This window comes from Phyllobates terribilis, unplaced genomic scaffold (assembly GCF_046119375.1).
Source record: "Phyllobates terribilis strain yellow unplaced genomic scaffold, ASM4611937v1 Scaffold_60__1_contigs__length_8166268, whole genome shotgun sequence".
NCBI classification, from domain to species: domain Eukaryota; kingdom Metazoa; phylum Chordata; class Amphibia; order Anura; family Dendrobatidae; genus Phyllobates; species Phyllobates terribilis.
In genome coordinates, this window is record NW_027362820.1 from 6313246 (window position 1) to 6327168 (window position 13923).

Sequence of the window (13923 nt, forward strand, 5' to 3'; positions counted from 1 at the left end):
AATAGTAGCAGACAGACGAACAAACAAAATAGATAGAACATAGAGGTCCGTAGACCAAGCAAACTAACAGAGTTAGATACAGAGCACAGGCTAGCTAGAAAGTAGATATACAATGAAGTCCAGCAAAGCCAGAAGGGCGGAGCAGGATTAAATAGGCCAACAAGGTCATGTGACCAGCAAAGGAAAAAAAACCTAACAGCAAGGTTCTAACACCGGGGTCCCGCACCCGCCACCCCCGCCAATCAGCTGCGATCGGTGGTGGCGGCCGGCGGCGGCAGGAAGTGCTTACCTGCGGTGCTTGGCCTTCAAGCTGTAGTGGCCGGTGCTTGTTACTGCACATCTGCCTCCTATTCAATTCAATTGGAGGTGGATGTTCAGTACCCCGCGGCAGCCACTACAGATGGACGGCCAAGCACCGCAGGCAAGCACTTACAGCCGCTGTCACCGATAACAGCTAATCGGCAGGGGTGCCTGGTGCGGGACCCCAGGCAATCACACATTGATGCCCTATCCTATGGATAGGGCACCAATGTGAAAGTAGTGGACAACTTCTTTAAATATAAAATTTAATAGCTGTTTCTTTTGCTCTGTAATAGTTCCTCTTCCGAAGCCACACGCTACCTATAAGGCGTCCAATCGGCCAGAAAAACAGATTGGTGGTGGCAAAGAATAATCTTTCTTGGGTTATTGTGAAGTGACAGCGATCGTACAAGGGTGTATACATATATTCCATGTGTTGGAAGGTGGTGTGTACGTCGTACGCTCACTGCTAGCTTGCCAATACCTACGTAGTGAGAACAGCCTGCAGCCGCCTATATTGATCGTCAGCTAATCGTGCAATTGTCCGGACAATAGGGGGCAGCAGAGAGCTGTTCACTCCAGAGATCACAGTGGGTGGTCTCTATGAGTAATCGGGATCGTGTGGAATCCTTGACACAGACATTCTGGTAACTCAGATTTAAATGCATTAGTACGAACAGACCTTAAGCTGGTGTAGGTGTTTGTGTCGCTGAGGATGGAAAGAGCCATGTTACAATACAATTCGGTGTCCAATACCACAACACATCCACATTTGTCTAAATGCTGTATGGTTATACTAACATTTTGTTGAAGTTCTCTAACCACTGGAGCATATCAAAATTACTATTAGGCTATGTGCACACGATGCGTATTTCATGCGTATTTTGTGCGGAAAATTCCGCAGCGTAAACGCATGAATTACGCATGTTAGCCTTCTGCCATGGTCCCCTATGGCATTCCGCAATTGTAATGCCCACGATGCGGAATTTTCCGCAGCGTTTTGTTGTGCGGAAAATTCCGCAGCATGTCAATTCTTTGTGCGTTTACGCATGCGGAATTGCCATCTACAATGCAGTAGAAAACGCAAGGCAATTCCGCATGTGCAAAACGCGCGAATTACGCATGACAAATTCCGCATGCGTTTTCCAGGAAAAAGGACATGCGGAAATGAAGCGGAAATTTCCGCTTCAAATACGCATCGTGTGCACTTAGCCTTATGCTTCATATTACAGATACCACCATGTAATTTTTAAGGTCATTTTCAACTAGAGTTTGAAATAAACCTAAAGTTGGAACCCTGGATTGCAGAGGATAGTATGCAGGGTTAGATGGGATGATGTTAATTCCTCGATCTTGTGGTTTATTCAAAGAAAAATCTGGATCCTGCAATGAAGACAAAGTTAGTAAGGCAATCTGTTCAACGACTGTAAGTGTAGCATCATTATGCTCCATAATCTCTGCCGTCATGTTATTAGGAGTGGAAGACTCTTCGGACTCATTGAAGAAATGTTTTGTAACTGTTAATAACCGTATAAAGGGATTTACATTTCCTATTGTTTGAAATAGGTCAAAATCTTGTGAGGGGACATAAATTGCGAGACCAGTCATGTGGTATACGGTATATTCTGCAGTAGCCGTCACCTTCAGTATATTGGCTATACCACACGTAAACTGAAGAAGAGGATCGCCGAACACATCAACATCACCAACAACTCCGGGTATTCTGGTGCGGTTTAACATTTTACCATAATACATAAACAGGATACTTCATGTTAATCATTTTTCGGACTCGAAAAGATCAATCTTGTGGCCTGTGGTGGCAGCTGGAAAAAGCAGCCGGCCCTGAGGGAAGCGTATTGGATCCTGACTCTAAACATGGAGTCCCCCCATGGTATGAACTTCAAAAATGATTTGTTTTTCATCTACTAATATTTCCTTGTTTTTCGGCTTGGCGATGTATATTTAATTTCAATTTTACATCAAAACAATGTGTTTCCTTATTCAGGAATGTGGACATACAATTTACATAATGTTTAATGATCAGTTGTGATTCACTATATGTATTCTACAGTCGGACCCTGTGCACACGTTCAGTTTTCTTTTGTAAATGATGTATCCGCTTCCTGTGAATCACTATCTGATTCACCATTCACACTTGTATTTTCTCCTAATAATTCTCTGCCAATGCGTTTAGTAAGAGACGATAAAACTCCCTTATGGAATTTGTATATATTTCCATCTGTATCTATCGCAGTAGTGTAGACGGCCGGTCCATTGGATCGTTGGCTTTTGCTTTACAATTCTTCCCATTCATTCCACTCACCTGCCATGTCTGCTGCATTGGTAACAATGGTTCCTCAGCCAGGACTTCTGGGACCAGTTGTTCCACAGCAGTTCCAGTATGGTGCCGGCAGATACGTTCATCCAGGCCGCACGTATAGTTTGCTTTTTAGGCAGATATAATCATTTCTTACTTGTGGTGACGTTGTGGTACTTGAGTTACATTGCTGGCCATGTTTGCCGTGTCCTCATTGGTGTATGTTTTTTGGGACTGCTGGGACATGTTGTCCTTTAGCAGAGTCGGTGTATTTACAGTTGAAACCAGACGTTTACATACACTATATAAAAAGACACATGAAATCAGATTAAACCTTTCCCATTTTAGGTCAATTAGGATTATCATAATTTTTAATATTTGCCAAATGCCAGAATAATGAGAGAGAATTTTTTAAGGCATTTTTATTACTTACTGCAAAGTCAAAAGTTTACATACACTAAGATTACTATGCCTTTAAACAATTCTGGACTGCCTATATGATGATGTCATGTGTTTTGGAAGCTTCTGAGACACACCTGTGGATGTATTTTAATGCACACCTGAAACACACTGCTTCTTTGTGCAGCATCATGGGAAAGTCTAAAGAAATCAGCCAATATATCAGAAAGAGAATTGTGGACTTGCACAAGTCTGGCTCATCCTTGGGTACAATTTCAAGATACATGAAGGTGCCTCGTTCATCTGTACAAATAATTATACGCAAGTACAAACAAGATGGGAATGTCCAGCCATCATATCATTCAGGAAGGAGACGGGTTCTGTGTCCCAGCGATGAATGTGCTTTGGTCCGACATGTGCATATCAACCCAAGAACAAAAGCAAAAGACCTTGTGAAGATGATGGCAGAAGCTGGTAAGATTGTGTCAATTATCACAGTGAAACGAGTACTATATCAACATGGGCTGAAAGGTCACTCTGCCAGGAAGAAGCCATTACTCCAAAAGAAACATAAAAAAGTCAGTTTAATGTTTGCAAATGCACACAGGAACAAATACCTTAATTTCTGGAGACGTTCTGTGGTCTGATGAAACTAAAATTCAACTTTTTGGGCATAATGACTATTGTTACGTTGGGAGGAAAAAGGGAGAAGCTTGGAAGCCTAAGAACTAGTGTTGAGTGAGTATGTTCTGTCCGAGTATGCTCGGGCCAAGCTCGGAGTATTTATAGCTGCTCGGTGATATGGTTGAATCGCTCCCGTGTGCATGATTTGCAACTGTTTGACAGTTTTATTACATGTGAGGAATGTCTAACAGTTGCAAATCATGCACACGGGAGCGATTCAACCATATCACCGAGCAGCTATAAATACTCGGAGCTCGGCCCGAGCATACTCGGCGAAAGGGTTAATAGAACATACTCGCTCAACACTACTAAGAACACCATCCCAACTGTGAAACATAGGGGCGGCAGCATCATGTTGTGGGGTTGTTTTGCTGCAGGAGGGACTGGTGCACTTCACAAAATAGATGGCTTCATTAGCAAACAAGATTATGTGGCAATACTGAAGCAACATCTCAAGACATCAGCCAAGAAGTTAAAGCTTGGGTGGAAATGGGTCTTCCAAAAGGACAACGACCCGAAGCATACTGCCAAAATGGTAACAAAGTGGCTTAAGGATAACAAGTCAATGTTTTGGAGTGGCCATCACAATGCCCTGATCTCAATCCTATTGAAAATTTATGGGCAAGGCAGGTGCGAGCAAGGCGACCTACAAACCTGGATCAGCTACATCAATTTTGTCAGCAGGAATGGGCCCAAATTCCGACCAGCTATTGTGAGAAGCTTGTGGAAGGATGTACCAAATGTTTGACCCAAGTCATTTAGTTTAAGGGCAGTGGTACCAAATACTAATGAAATGTATGTAAACTTTTGACTTTGCAGTAAGTAATAAAAATGCCTTAAAACATTATCTCATTATTCTGGCATTTGGCAAATATAAAAAATGATGGTAATTCTAATGGACCTAAAACGGGAAAGTTTTATTTTGATTTCATGTCAGATATTGAGAAAAACATGCAGATGTGTCTTTTTATATATAGTGTATGTAAACTTCTGGTTTCAACTGTATGTATTGTATCATGTGCCCCCAAAAATCTGCACTTTATTCCTCGTTGGTTTTGAGTTAGTTACTCAAATCTATACCCCTGATGTCAATACAATGCAGTTTTTTATTCTAAGGCCCCGGTCCCACTATCAGTATTCGGTCAGTATTTTTTCTCAGGAATGGGGGATAAATGCAGAATTGGTGACTTGTTTCCATTATACCTTTTCTCTGATTGTTACTCACCTGGTTTTGGCTCCAACTCCTGAGAAAAAATACTGACCGAATACTGATAGTTGGGCCGTGGCCTAAGATCGCTAGTGTTTCTAGTTAGGTAAGGATGAGGTTGCTTTATTATTTAACTTTCATTGCAGGTGACATTGGCTTCAGCTGGAATGGGCATTATGGTAAGTAGGGTTTAATTTAGAACAATAAAAGGTCTCTGTGTTTATTTCAAATAAAATATTTTACTCATGGTGTTGTTGTAGTTATTTCACATATCACTTTCACTATGGTGTTAGTAATGGGGGCGTCTTATAGACGCCTCTCCATTACTAACCTGGGCTTGTTGTCAGCTGGCCTTATAAGCTGACATCAACCCCAACCCTATAACCCCACTGCCATCGCTACAGGGCAGTGGGCAGAGCGGAGGCTAAGTGCCAGAATTGGCGCATCCTATGGATACGCCACTTCTGGGGCGGCTGATTGCTGCTGTTTCTAGCCTCGGAGGGGGCCAATATTCATGGCCCCTTCCTAGGCTATTAATATCAGTCCCCAACTGTCTGCATAGCCTTTGCTAGCAAGTCATTTTTTGTGGATCCCCCATTTTAATAGCCTGTAAAGGCTAAGTATTCAGCTGGGGGGCTGATATTAGTAGCCTGGGAAGCTCTGTGGGTATTACCCCCTTCCCAGGCTTCAAAAATCTGCCCCAGCCATCTGCTTAACCTCTGCTAGACAATAAAATTACGGGGGACCCCACACCAAATTTTTTTAATAAATCCTTTAATTTAACAATAAATGACAAGTACAGTAGCCAGCACTGTCACTGTACTAATTATATACATGACTGACACCTTTCTATCTATTCTATGTGTATAGCTATTCTTTCTATTTTCATATTGTCAGGTACCGATGTATTGTTAACTGTATGCGGCTGATGAATTGCCGGCTTTTAAAGAGACGGGGGCGTGAAAATCGGACGGCACTCGCATGGTCCGAGTGATGTGCGATTTTTTTCACACACCCATTGACTTGCATTGGCAAGTCTCGCCGCCTGAGATACGTGGCAAATCGCAGCATGCTGTGAATTTTTTCTCAGCCTGATTTCAGCTGAGAAAAAAAAAATCGCAGATGAGATGTCACTCATTCATTAACATTGGTCCGAGTGCAATTTGATTTTTTATTGCTCTTTCCCAACTAAAGCAGAGAGGGAAAGCGTGCGGTGGATGCTGAGCTGCGATGTGCGATGCAACCCTGCCCACAGCCCATCAATCAAGGGGGAGTGCATCACGTGCTCATGCCCGACTGCAGCCGGAACTTGACGTGACATCAGCAGATGTCGGAGCCGGCTGCAGCCGGGGTCATGTGATGCCTGGTGAGAGGCCAGCAATAACGCCGCTCACAGGCAATAAAGAACAAGCAAGGCATTTACAAAAAGACTTGTTGGCACAATTTAATTCCATGGGGACTGTAATATCCCAGGCGGAATGCTGGCATGGCTTACCATCTTCCACCATGCAAGACCGCCAACTTACCTATCAGTCCAGGCTGCACACTTTGCTTCAGTACTTGCTGTGTGCATGTCTCTTGTCTAATTGCTTAGGGCGGCGGCGCCGTTACTGCCTGATTCTTAAAGTTACAGTGTGCGCACTCCTAATGCGTCCCCAGCCTATTGCTGTGAGTCACTGGATACTTAAACCCCCTCCACCCAGTAGGAGGTGCCTGAGCAACACTTTCTTTCAGTGTGTTCTGTGCAACTGAGTTGCCAAGTCTTGTCCTGTATCTTGTCTGTTTCCACCACCCTAGGGGCTGTATACCCAGGCCCGTTACCTGTATCTGTGACTTCTAGTCTGTTTCCGCCACCCTGGGGGCTGAGTTCCCAGGCTCGTTCCTGTATCTTGTTCCAGGTTCAGTTCATGTATGAACGGTGTCCTAGCCCATTACCTGTTTGTCTCTATGTCCGTACCTGCCCTTTTCCTGCAGTGTCTGAACCTGCACCTAACTCCAACTCATGGTCTCTGTACTTCTGTTTGTGAGTTTTGTGTCCACTCGCTACTTCATTGTAAGTACCTTGTGTGTATCTGGTTCTGTTTGTCCCATCTCCCTGCCTCCGTCTCTACCTCCTGTGTTCTAACTATCTTCCTGTGTTTCCCAGTCTGTTGCATGTGAACAGAGCCCTATCCTGTCTGCCTGCACCCTCTGCTCTGCGGTTTCGCTCTGCTCTGCGTCGCTTGTCCACCGCACCTGCGGTTTTGCTCTGCTTGTCCACTGCACCTGCGGTTTTGCTCTGCTCTGCTTGTCCACCGCACCTGCGGTTTCACTCTGCTCCACTTGTCCAACGCACCTGCGGTTCTGCTCCGCTTGTCCACCACACCTGCGGCTCTGTTCCTGTATCCCAGTCTGTACTGGTCCCTATCCAGCCTGCGTTCCTACCTGCCAGTACCCGCCTGTCTGCATACCAGCCATGCCTGCCAGTACCCGCCAGTCTGCATACCAGCCGCACCTGCCAGTACCCGCCTGTCTGCATACCAGCCGCGCCTGCCAGTACCCGCCTGTCTGCATACCAGCTGTGCCTGCCAGTACTCGCCTGTCTGCATACCAGCTGTGCCTGCCCGTTTCTGCATTCCCCGGTGTGGGTCAACAGCTGTGTCCGGGGTCTGACCTGGAGTAGCACCTGGGCCACCTCCCACGTCCCTCCTCAGACCACAGAGTCGATTAAGCCGCAGTGTATTCGTGGTCGGATATAGCGAGGCCCTTAGTCACGCCCCTCCATGCACTCCTCGGTTCATGGCCCAGTGGGACCACTAACCACCCTCACACCAGTTAGTCCGGGCGTGAGCGTAACAGGGGCATTGTTAATAGTAGTGGACAACCTCTTTAAGGTCTGGAGGGATGTCGAAAGGTATCTTTTGGCAGATAGTGACTGGACCAAAAGAGTTGCTAACCGCAGACGTAGGAAGGCTCCTGTCTTTAGGGTGGGGTATTTTGTGTGGTTATCCTAAAAAAATCTGCGCTTAAAGATAATATCTAGAGAGTTTGCACCTAAATTTATAGGTCCTTATAAAATTATTAAAATTTTAAATCCTGTGACAGTTAAGTTGCAGCTTCCTATTGCCTGGAAAATCAATAATTCTTTCCATTTTTCTCTTTTAAAAAAATTTGAGGGGACCTCAAGACATAATTGAGGTGGATTTGGAAGGGAATCGGGAGTATGAAGTAAGGTGAATTCTTGGTTCCAGGTGGGTCAGGTACTTTTTTGCATTATCTCGTCAAGTGGAAGATTATGGTCCTTAAGATAATTCCTAAGTTAATTTGGGGTGTTATAGATAAATATACTGTATGATTATGGAAGTTATATAAAAATGGAACTCCATACTTTTATGTATTAAGAATTACAGACAATCCAAAATGCCCTCCTCCTCCCCGTACCACATTGTACCAACAACCTCATATTGATCAAAGATCCACATACTACGTGGAACATGGAATTATAGAAAATTCCTAACGATTATTGACTAACATATTAATCTGATAATAAGAGCTTGCTGATGATCTTTATTTCTTTAAGGGAAATTACAGAATAATAAAAGATAAGTGACTATACTGATTGACCTTTGAACCTTATGTGCAAGACGGACTTAATTGATTTGAGAGTCAGCTTAACTAAATTTACATATTAAAATAATGACCCATTAGCGACAGATGTCAGCCATAATTATGAGATAAGACAATGAGGTAATGTGTGGAAAGGTTCCTGATTTTTCCTATAAAAAGCCTATTTGAGACACTACTCAGTGTTCATTTGTGATTTCTCCGACAAATAGATCCTATATACAATTTGGTGGCAGACAACTAAGACGAAACACACACATTTTGTGTGCCACTAACAGGGGGATCTTCATGCGATCAGATACAGATTATTGGGTGGGACTGGGGAAAACCCAGTAGTCATGGTACACGTTGGTACCAATGACAAAGTTAGAGGGAGGTGAAAGGTCTTTCAAAATGATTACAGGGAATTAGGAGAGAAGCTGAAGTACAGGTGGTGTCTTCAGAAATACTGCTGATTCCACTACGTCACTAGAAAGTCAGCGGGAACTTAAGGAGATAATTGTCAGGAAGAAAGGGTTTAGGTTCATGGAGACCTGCGCTGACTTAAGACCTCAAGCTCTATGACGACATGTAGGGCAGCTTCGACAATGTACAGCACACATGCCCAACTCATGCTGATTATATTTGACCCACGACACCAGAACCACCACACCTATGTGGGGCCATTATTCTGCATGGAGGACTTTGTGGGGCCCACTATACTGTATGGAAAACTATGTGGGGCCCATTATACTGGATGGAAAGTTATGTGGGACCAATCATACTGTATGAAGGACTATGTGGGACCCATTATTCAGTATGGAGGACTATGTGGGGCCCATTATACTGTATACTGGATGGTCCACAATTTTGTCCAAGTTTTTCATTTTGGCCTTCTGCATGTTTTGAGCTTTACATCCCTGATGTAAAATCAGTATGGTTAATGTACATGGAAATGGCAATAATGGAAAGCTGCTAACTGGACTTTGCTACAAGCCTCCTAATATAGCTGAACATGAAGAGGATGATATGCTGCAACAAATTAAAAAGGCAACAAAAACAAGTCATGGTCAAAAGTGTTAGGTCCCTTTAAATTGTTCCAGAAAATGAAGTAATTCTCCCAGAAAATTATTGCAGTTACATGTTTTGTTATACACGTTTATTTCCTTTGTGTGTATTGGAACAACACAAGAAAACAGAGAAAAAAAAGGCAAATTTAACATAATTTCACACAAAACCACATAAAATAGGTCGGGCAAATGATTGACACCTTGCCAAAATTGTGGGTAAACAACTTTGTTTCAAGCATGTGAAGCTTGTTCAAACGTGATTGTGGCAAGTAACAGGTGTGGGCAATATGAAAATCACAACTAAAACCAGATAAAAAAGGGAGAAGTTGATTCAATCTTTGCATTGTGTACATATGTGTGGCACACTAAGCATGGAGAAAACAGAAAAAGGAGAACTGTCTGAGGACTTGAGAACCAAAATTGTTGAAAAATATCAATAATTTCAAGGTTATAAGTCCATCTTTAGAGATCCGGATGTTCCGCTGTCCAAGGTGCGCAACATAATCAATAAATTTACAACACATACAGTCAAATATGGTGGCGCTTCAAAGATGTTTTTGGGTTGTTTTGCTGCCTTTGGTCAGGTACCTTGACTGTGTGCAAGGAATCATGAAATCTGAAGATTAGCAAAGGATTTTGGGGCACAATGTAGTGCCTAGTGTCAGAAAGCTGAGTTTGCATCCTAGGTCATGGGTCTTCCAGCATGACAATGACCCCAAACATACTTCAAGAAGCACCCAGAAAATGGATGGAAACAAAGTGCTGGACAGTTCTGACCAGCAATGAATCCGGATCTAAATCCCATTGAACACCTGTGGAGAGATCTTAAAATTGCTGCTTGGAGAAAAACATTAAAATTTGAAAGTTCTCAGTGGTTGATACAATCTTTTCAGTTAGCCATTAGTCAGTAAGCTTTCGAGACTACTCAGGTCTCTTCATCAGATATAGTATAATACAAAATCTGAAGAGTCACATATTTATACACAACAGGGCACAGGAATAATGCAATAGATAAGACAAGTGACGTGAAGCAGAACTATCAGTATGGGAGAGGGAGAAGCAGTTGTGGCCGTAAAAATGTTTGGCCACAAGTAGATCTATTCTTTTTTTTTCTTTTATTGTGTGGCGATGAGAATTCATCATTTTTTTAAGTTTTTGCCCTGTCTCCCCTACATACAGACCCCCAGTTGGACATTTGGTACATATAATTAAGTTCATTGTGATGCAGCTGAAAGTACCTGGGATCTTGTGGTCCTGATGTGAGTTGGGAACCTTTATCTTGTCCGTGGTCATTATAAAAGGACAGGTTTACATTTACAGTTGGTGAGGATAAATTTTGTAAGTTTCACCACAAAGGTGAAACTATCCTCCCGGTCAGTTTGCTTTCCCTCCCAGTACCTTTTAATTCTAACAAGGTTAGGTTTCGGGGAGATTATACTTGTTCCTTTTATTTTTGGTTCTCCTTAGCTTGCCTTCTTTGCCCTATATGAATGTGTTTTTGTTTCTCATTCAGCTTTTTTCTATTTTACTTCATACTTTCCTTTCCCCTTGTTAAGAGTGTGTTGCAGCCTCCCCTCTGGTTCCTCTGGGGGTATGAGAAACTCCTCAATGGCTTATTAGTTAGTTGGGTGTGTGGTGGTGTTTTTAGGTGTGCAGCTAGGGCCTTTCTAGTCTCTACAGAGACTAGTTGGGTGTAGTTGCGACATTCTCCCCTGTGTGGGTTCTCTGGTGCTTATCAAGATCCGATTTCTGGTTAAAACATTTCCCACATTCTGAACATGAAAAAGGCTTCTTCCCAATATGAGTTTTGTGATGTTTGGTAAGAGTTGATTTCTCTGTAAAACATTTCCCACATTCTGAACAGGAAAAAGGCTTCTTCCCTATGTGAGTTTTGTGATGTTTGGTAAGAGTTGATTTCTCTGTAAAACATTTTCCACAGTCTGAACATGAAAAAGGCTTCTCCCCTGTGTGAGTTCTGTAGTGAATAATAAGATTCCATTTATTTTTAAAATATTTCCCACATTCTGAACAGGAAAAAGGCTTCTTCCCTATGTGAGTTTTGTGATGTTTGGTAAGAGTTGATTTCTCTGTAAAACATTTCCCACATTCTGAACAGGAAAAAGGCTTCTTCCCTATGTGAGTTTTGTGATGTTTGGTAAGAGTTGATTTCTCTGTAAAACATTTTCCACAATCTGAACATGAAAACGGCTTCTCCCCTGTGTGAATTCTCTGATGTTTGATAAGATTTGATTTCGTTGCAAAAGATTTTCCACATTCTGAACAGGAAAATGGCTTCTCCCCTGTGTGAATTCTCTGATGTTTGATAAGATTTGATTTCTCTGTAAAACATTTCCAACATTCTGAACAGGAAAATGGCTTCTCTCCTGTGTGAGTTCTCTGATGTGTGATAAGAATTGATTTCTCTGTAAAACGTTTCCCACATTCTGAACAGGAAAATGGCTTCTCTCCTGTGTGAGTTCTCTGGTGCCTAACAAGATCTGATTTCTGATTAAAACATCTCCCACACTTTGAACAAGAAAATTTATTCTTCACTGTGTGAATTTTTTGAGGTTTAAGAAAAGACTTTTTGAGAGGAAAACTATTTCCATATTCTGAACGTGAAAATGGCTTCTTTGCTTTAGGAGCAATTTGTTTTTTAATGCTTATTTTGTGACTTTGATTTTCCTTAGTAGTCGGTAATGAATCAGAAGACAGGACCTGTTTCAAAGGATCAGATGACAGATCTTGGCTGTGAAGCGATGATGGTAAATCTGGAGAAATGGCATTCACTTCAATTGTATCCTGTTGGATCTGAAAATTATCTGATTTGAAAATTGAAGATGTCAGCTGTCCCTCTGATCTCCTGGTACAGACATCTGCCAAGAATAAGAACAATTATTATTTTTAATAAAAAATCCTTGAATTTTATATGTTTTAACATTTCTACTTAAATTGTCCGTAAAAAGGCAAGTTATATAAAAAAAAATTCACTTATTCACCAGAACAATGACTGTCTAATAGAAAACCTCATAGGATGGACCAGTAGAGCGTAGTGTTCAACTGTTTTTTCATTCTGCCTCCCAAATATGGAATAAAAAGCCACAAAATGATGTTATGTAGGCGAAAATAATACCAATAAAAACTTCTACTCATCTCACAAAAAACAAGTCCCCACTCAGATCCATCATCTGTCAATGGAAAAACAGAAGTTTCCACATCATTAGTGGCTCAAAGGCTTTTGAAAAGCAACATGGCTTCCATAAACCAATCTAGCAATATCAGCTCTTCCAAAGTCAGATATCCTTCTCGCTTCTGAGCTTCGCAGTAGTTTATGTGCCTAAATCTCATTTAGCATCCATGTATTTGGTATTACTATAATGAGAAGAACCCACTTAATTTACGGTGTGTGTCTCCTGGAGCACAATCTGGGCACTATGTGTTGGGTAATGAAATTATATATTTGCAATTTTCACTCTCCAACATCCACTGCGTGCTAATTTCTGGAGAGTGACTGTGGAGTCAAAATAGTCACTACACCTATAGATTATTTCACTGAGGGTTATAATTTCCAAAATGGAGTCACTTTATGAGGATTTCTACAGCTCTGGTTTTCTGCCATTTTGTTACATTAGGGCTTCTGCAAAAGGTGTGTCCCATCTCCTCTGGGTCGTCTACTTCTCCTCCTGCTCCGACTTGTGTGACTTGTCTGCTTTTGTCACCAGGCGCCGCCTTATTCATTCTGCAGGTGGCGCTGGTGATGGAAGAGACGTCAGAACCAGAAGCTCTGGGCGGCGCAGGCACTGTCCAGCCACTAAGATTAGGGTGCCTGGGACCTGTAGTACCATCCAGTCTGGCAGTATGTGTGTGTGTGTTGTCCAGCTGGAGTAATCTGCTCCTTGCTTCAGCAATTTGGAGAGCACCGCACCCTACTAAAGCTGGAAGCATATTGCCGGAAGCTGCTAGATACAGCCTTGTTCTCCTCTGGTTCAGTCCTCTGTGCTCAGCTCCCGGCTTGTGTATTTGTTTCCTGTTGTGACCCCGGCCCGTTTACTGTCTACTCTTGTGTCTTCTGAGTTCGTATTTTCTCTGAGTTTGCAGGTAACACAGTGACCCAAGCCTAGGGATCTCTGTGTTAGTCCAGATCCATGTAGAGGGGTTAAAGGATGATGAGCAAAGTAATTTGTGTTTATGACGTAAATTTAAGAAGTAATTTATGTCCTCCCTCTGTCTAAAACTGAATCTGTCAAAAACTGAACTACTCGTATTTCCTCCCTCCACTAACCTACCTGTGCCCGATATTGCCATTTCCGTTTGTGGCTCAACCATTACTCCCCAGCAACAAGCCCGCTGTCTTGGGGTCATTT

General features: G+C 42.5%; 2 protein-coding genes across 4 annotated transcripts in view; one reads left to right on the forward strand and one right to left on the reverse strand.

Annotated features, from left to right (window-relative positions):
* The window catches only part of LOC141192334 (uncharacterized), a 732001-nt gene that overhangs the window by 554978 nt on the left and 163100 nt on the right, over positions 1-13923 (forward strand). The window lies entirely within an intron of this gene.
* Positions 9617-13923, reverse strand: part of LOC141192332 (uncharacterized) — a 28930-nt gene continuing 24623 nt past the window's right edge. Inside the window, exon 7 of the mRNA XM_073661838.1 lies at positions 9617-12435. Coding sequence (XP_073517939.1) covers positions 11243-12435 — 1193 coding nt within the window. The 3' untranslated portion in view covers positions 9617-11242. The remainder of the gene's footprint in view (positions 12436-13923) is intronic.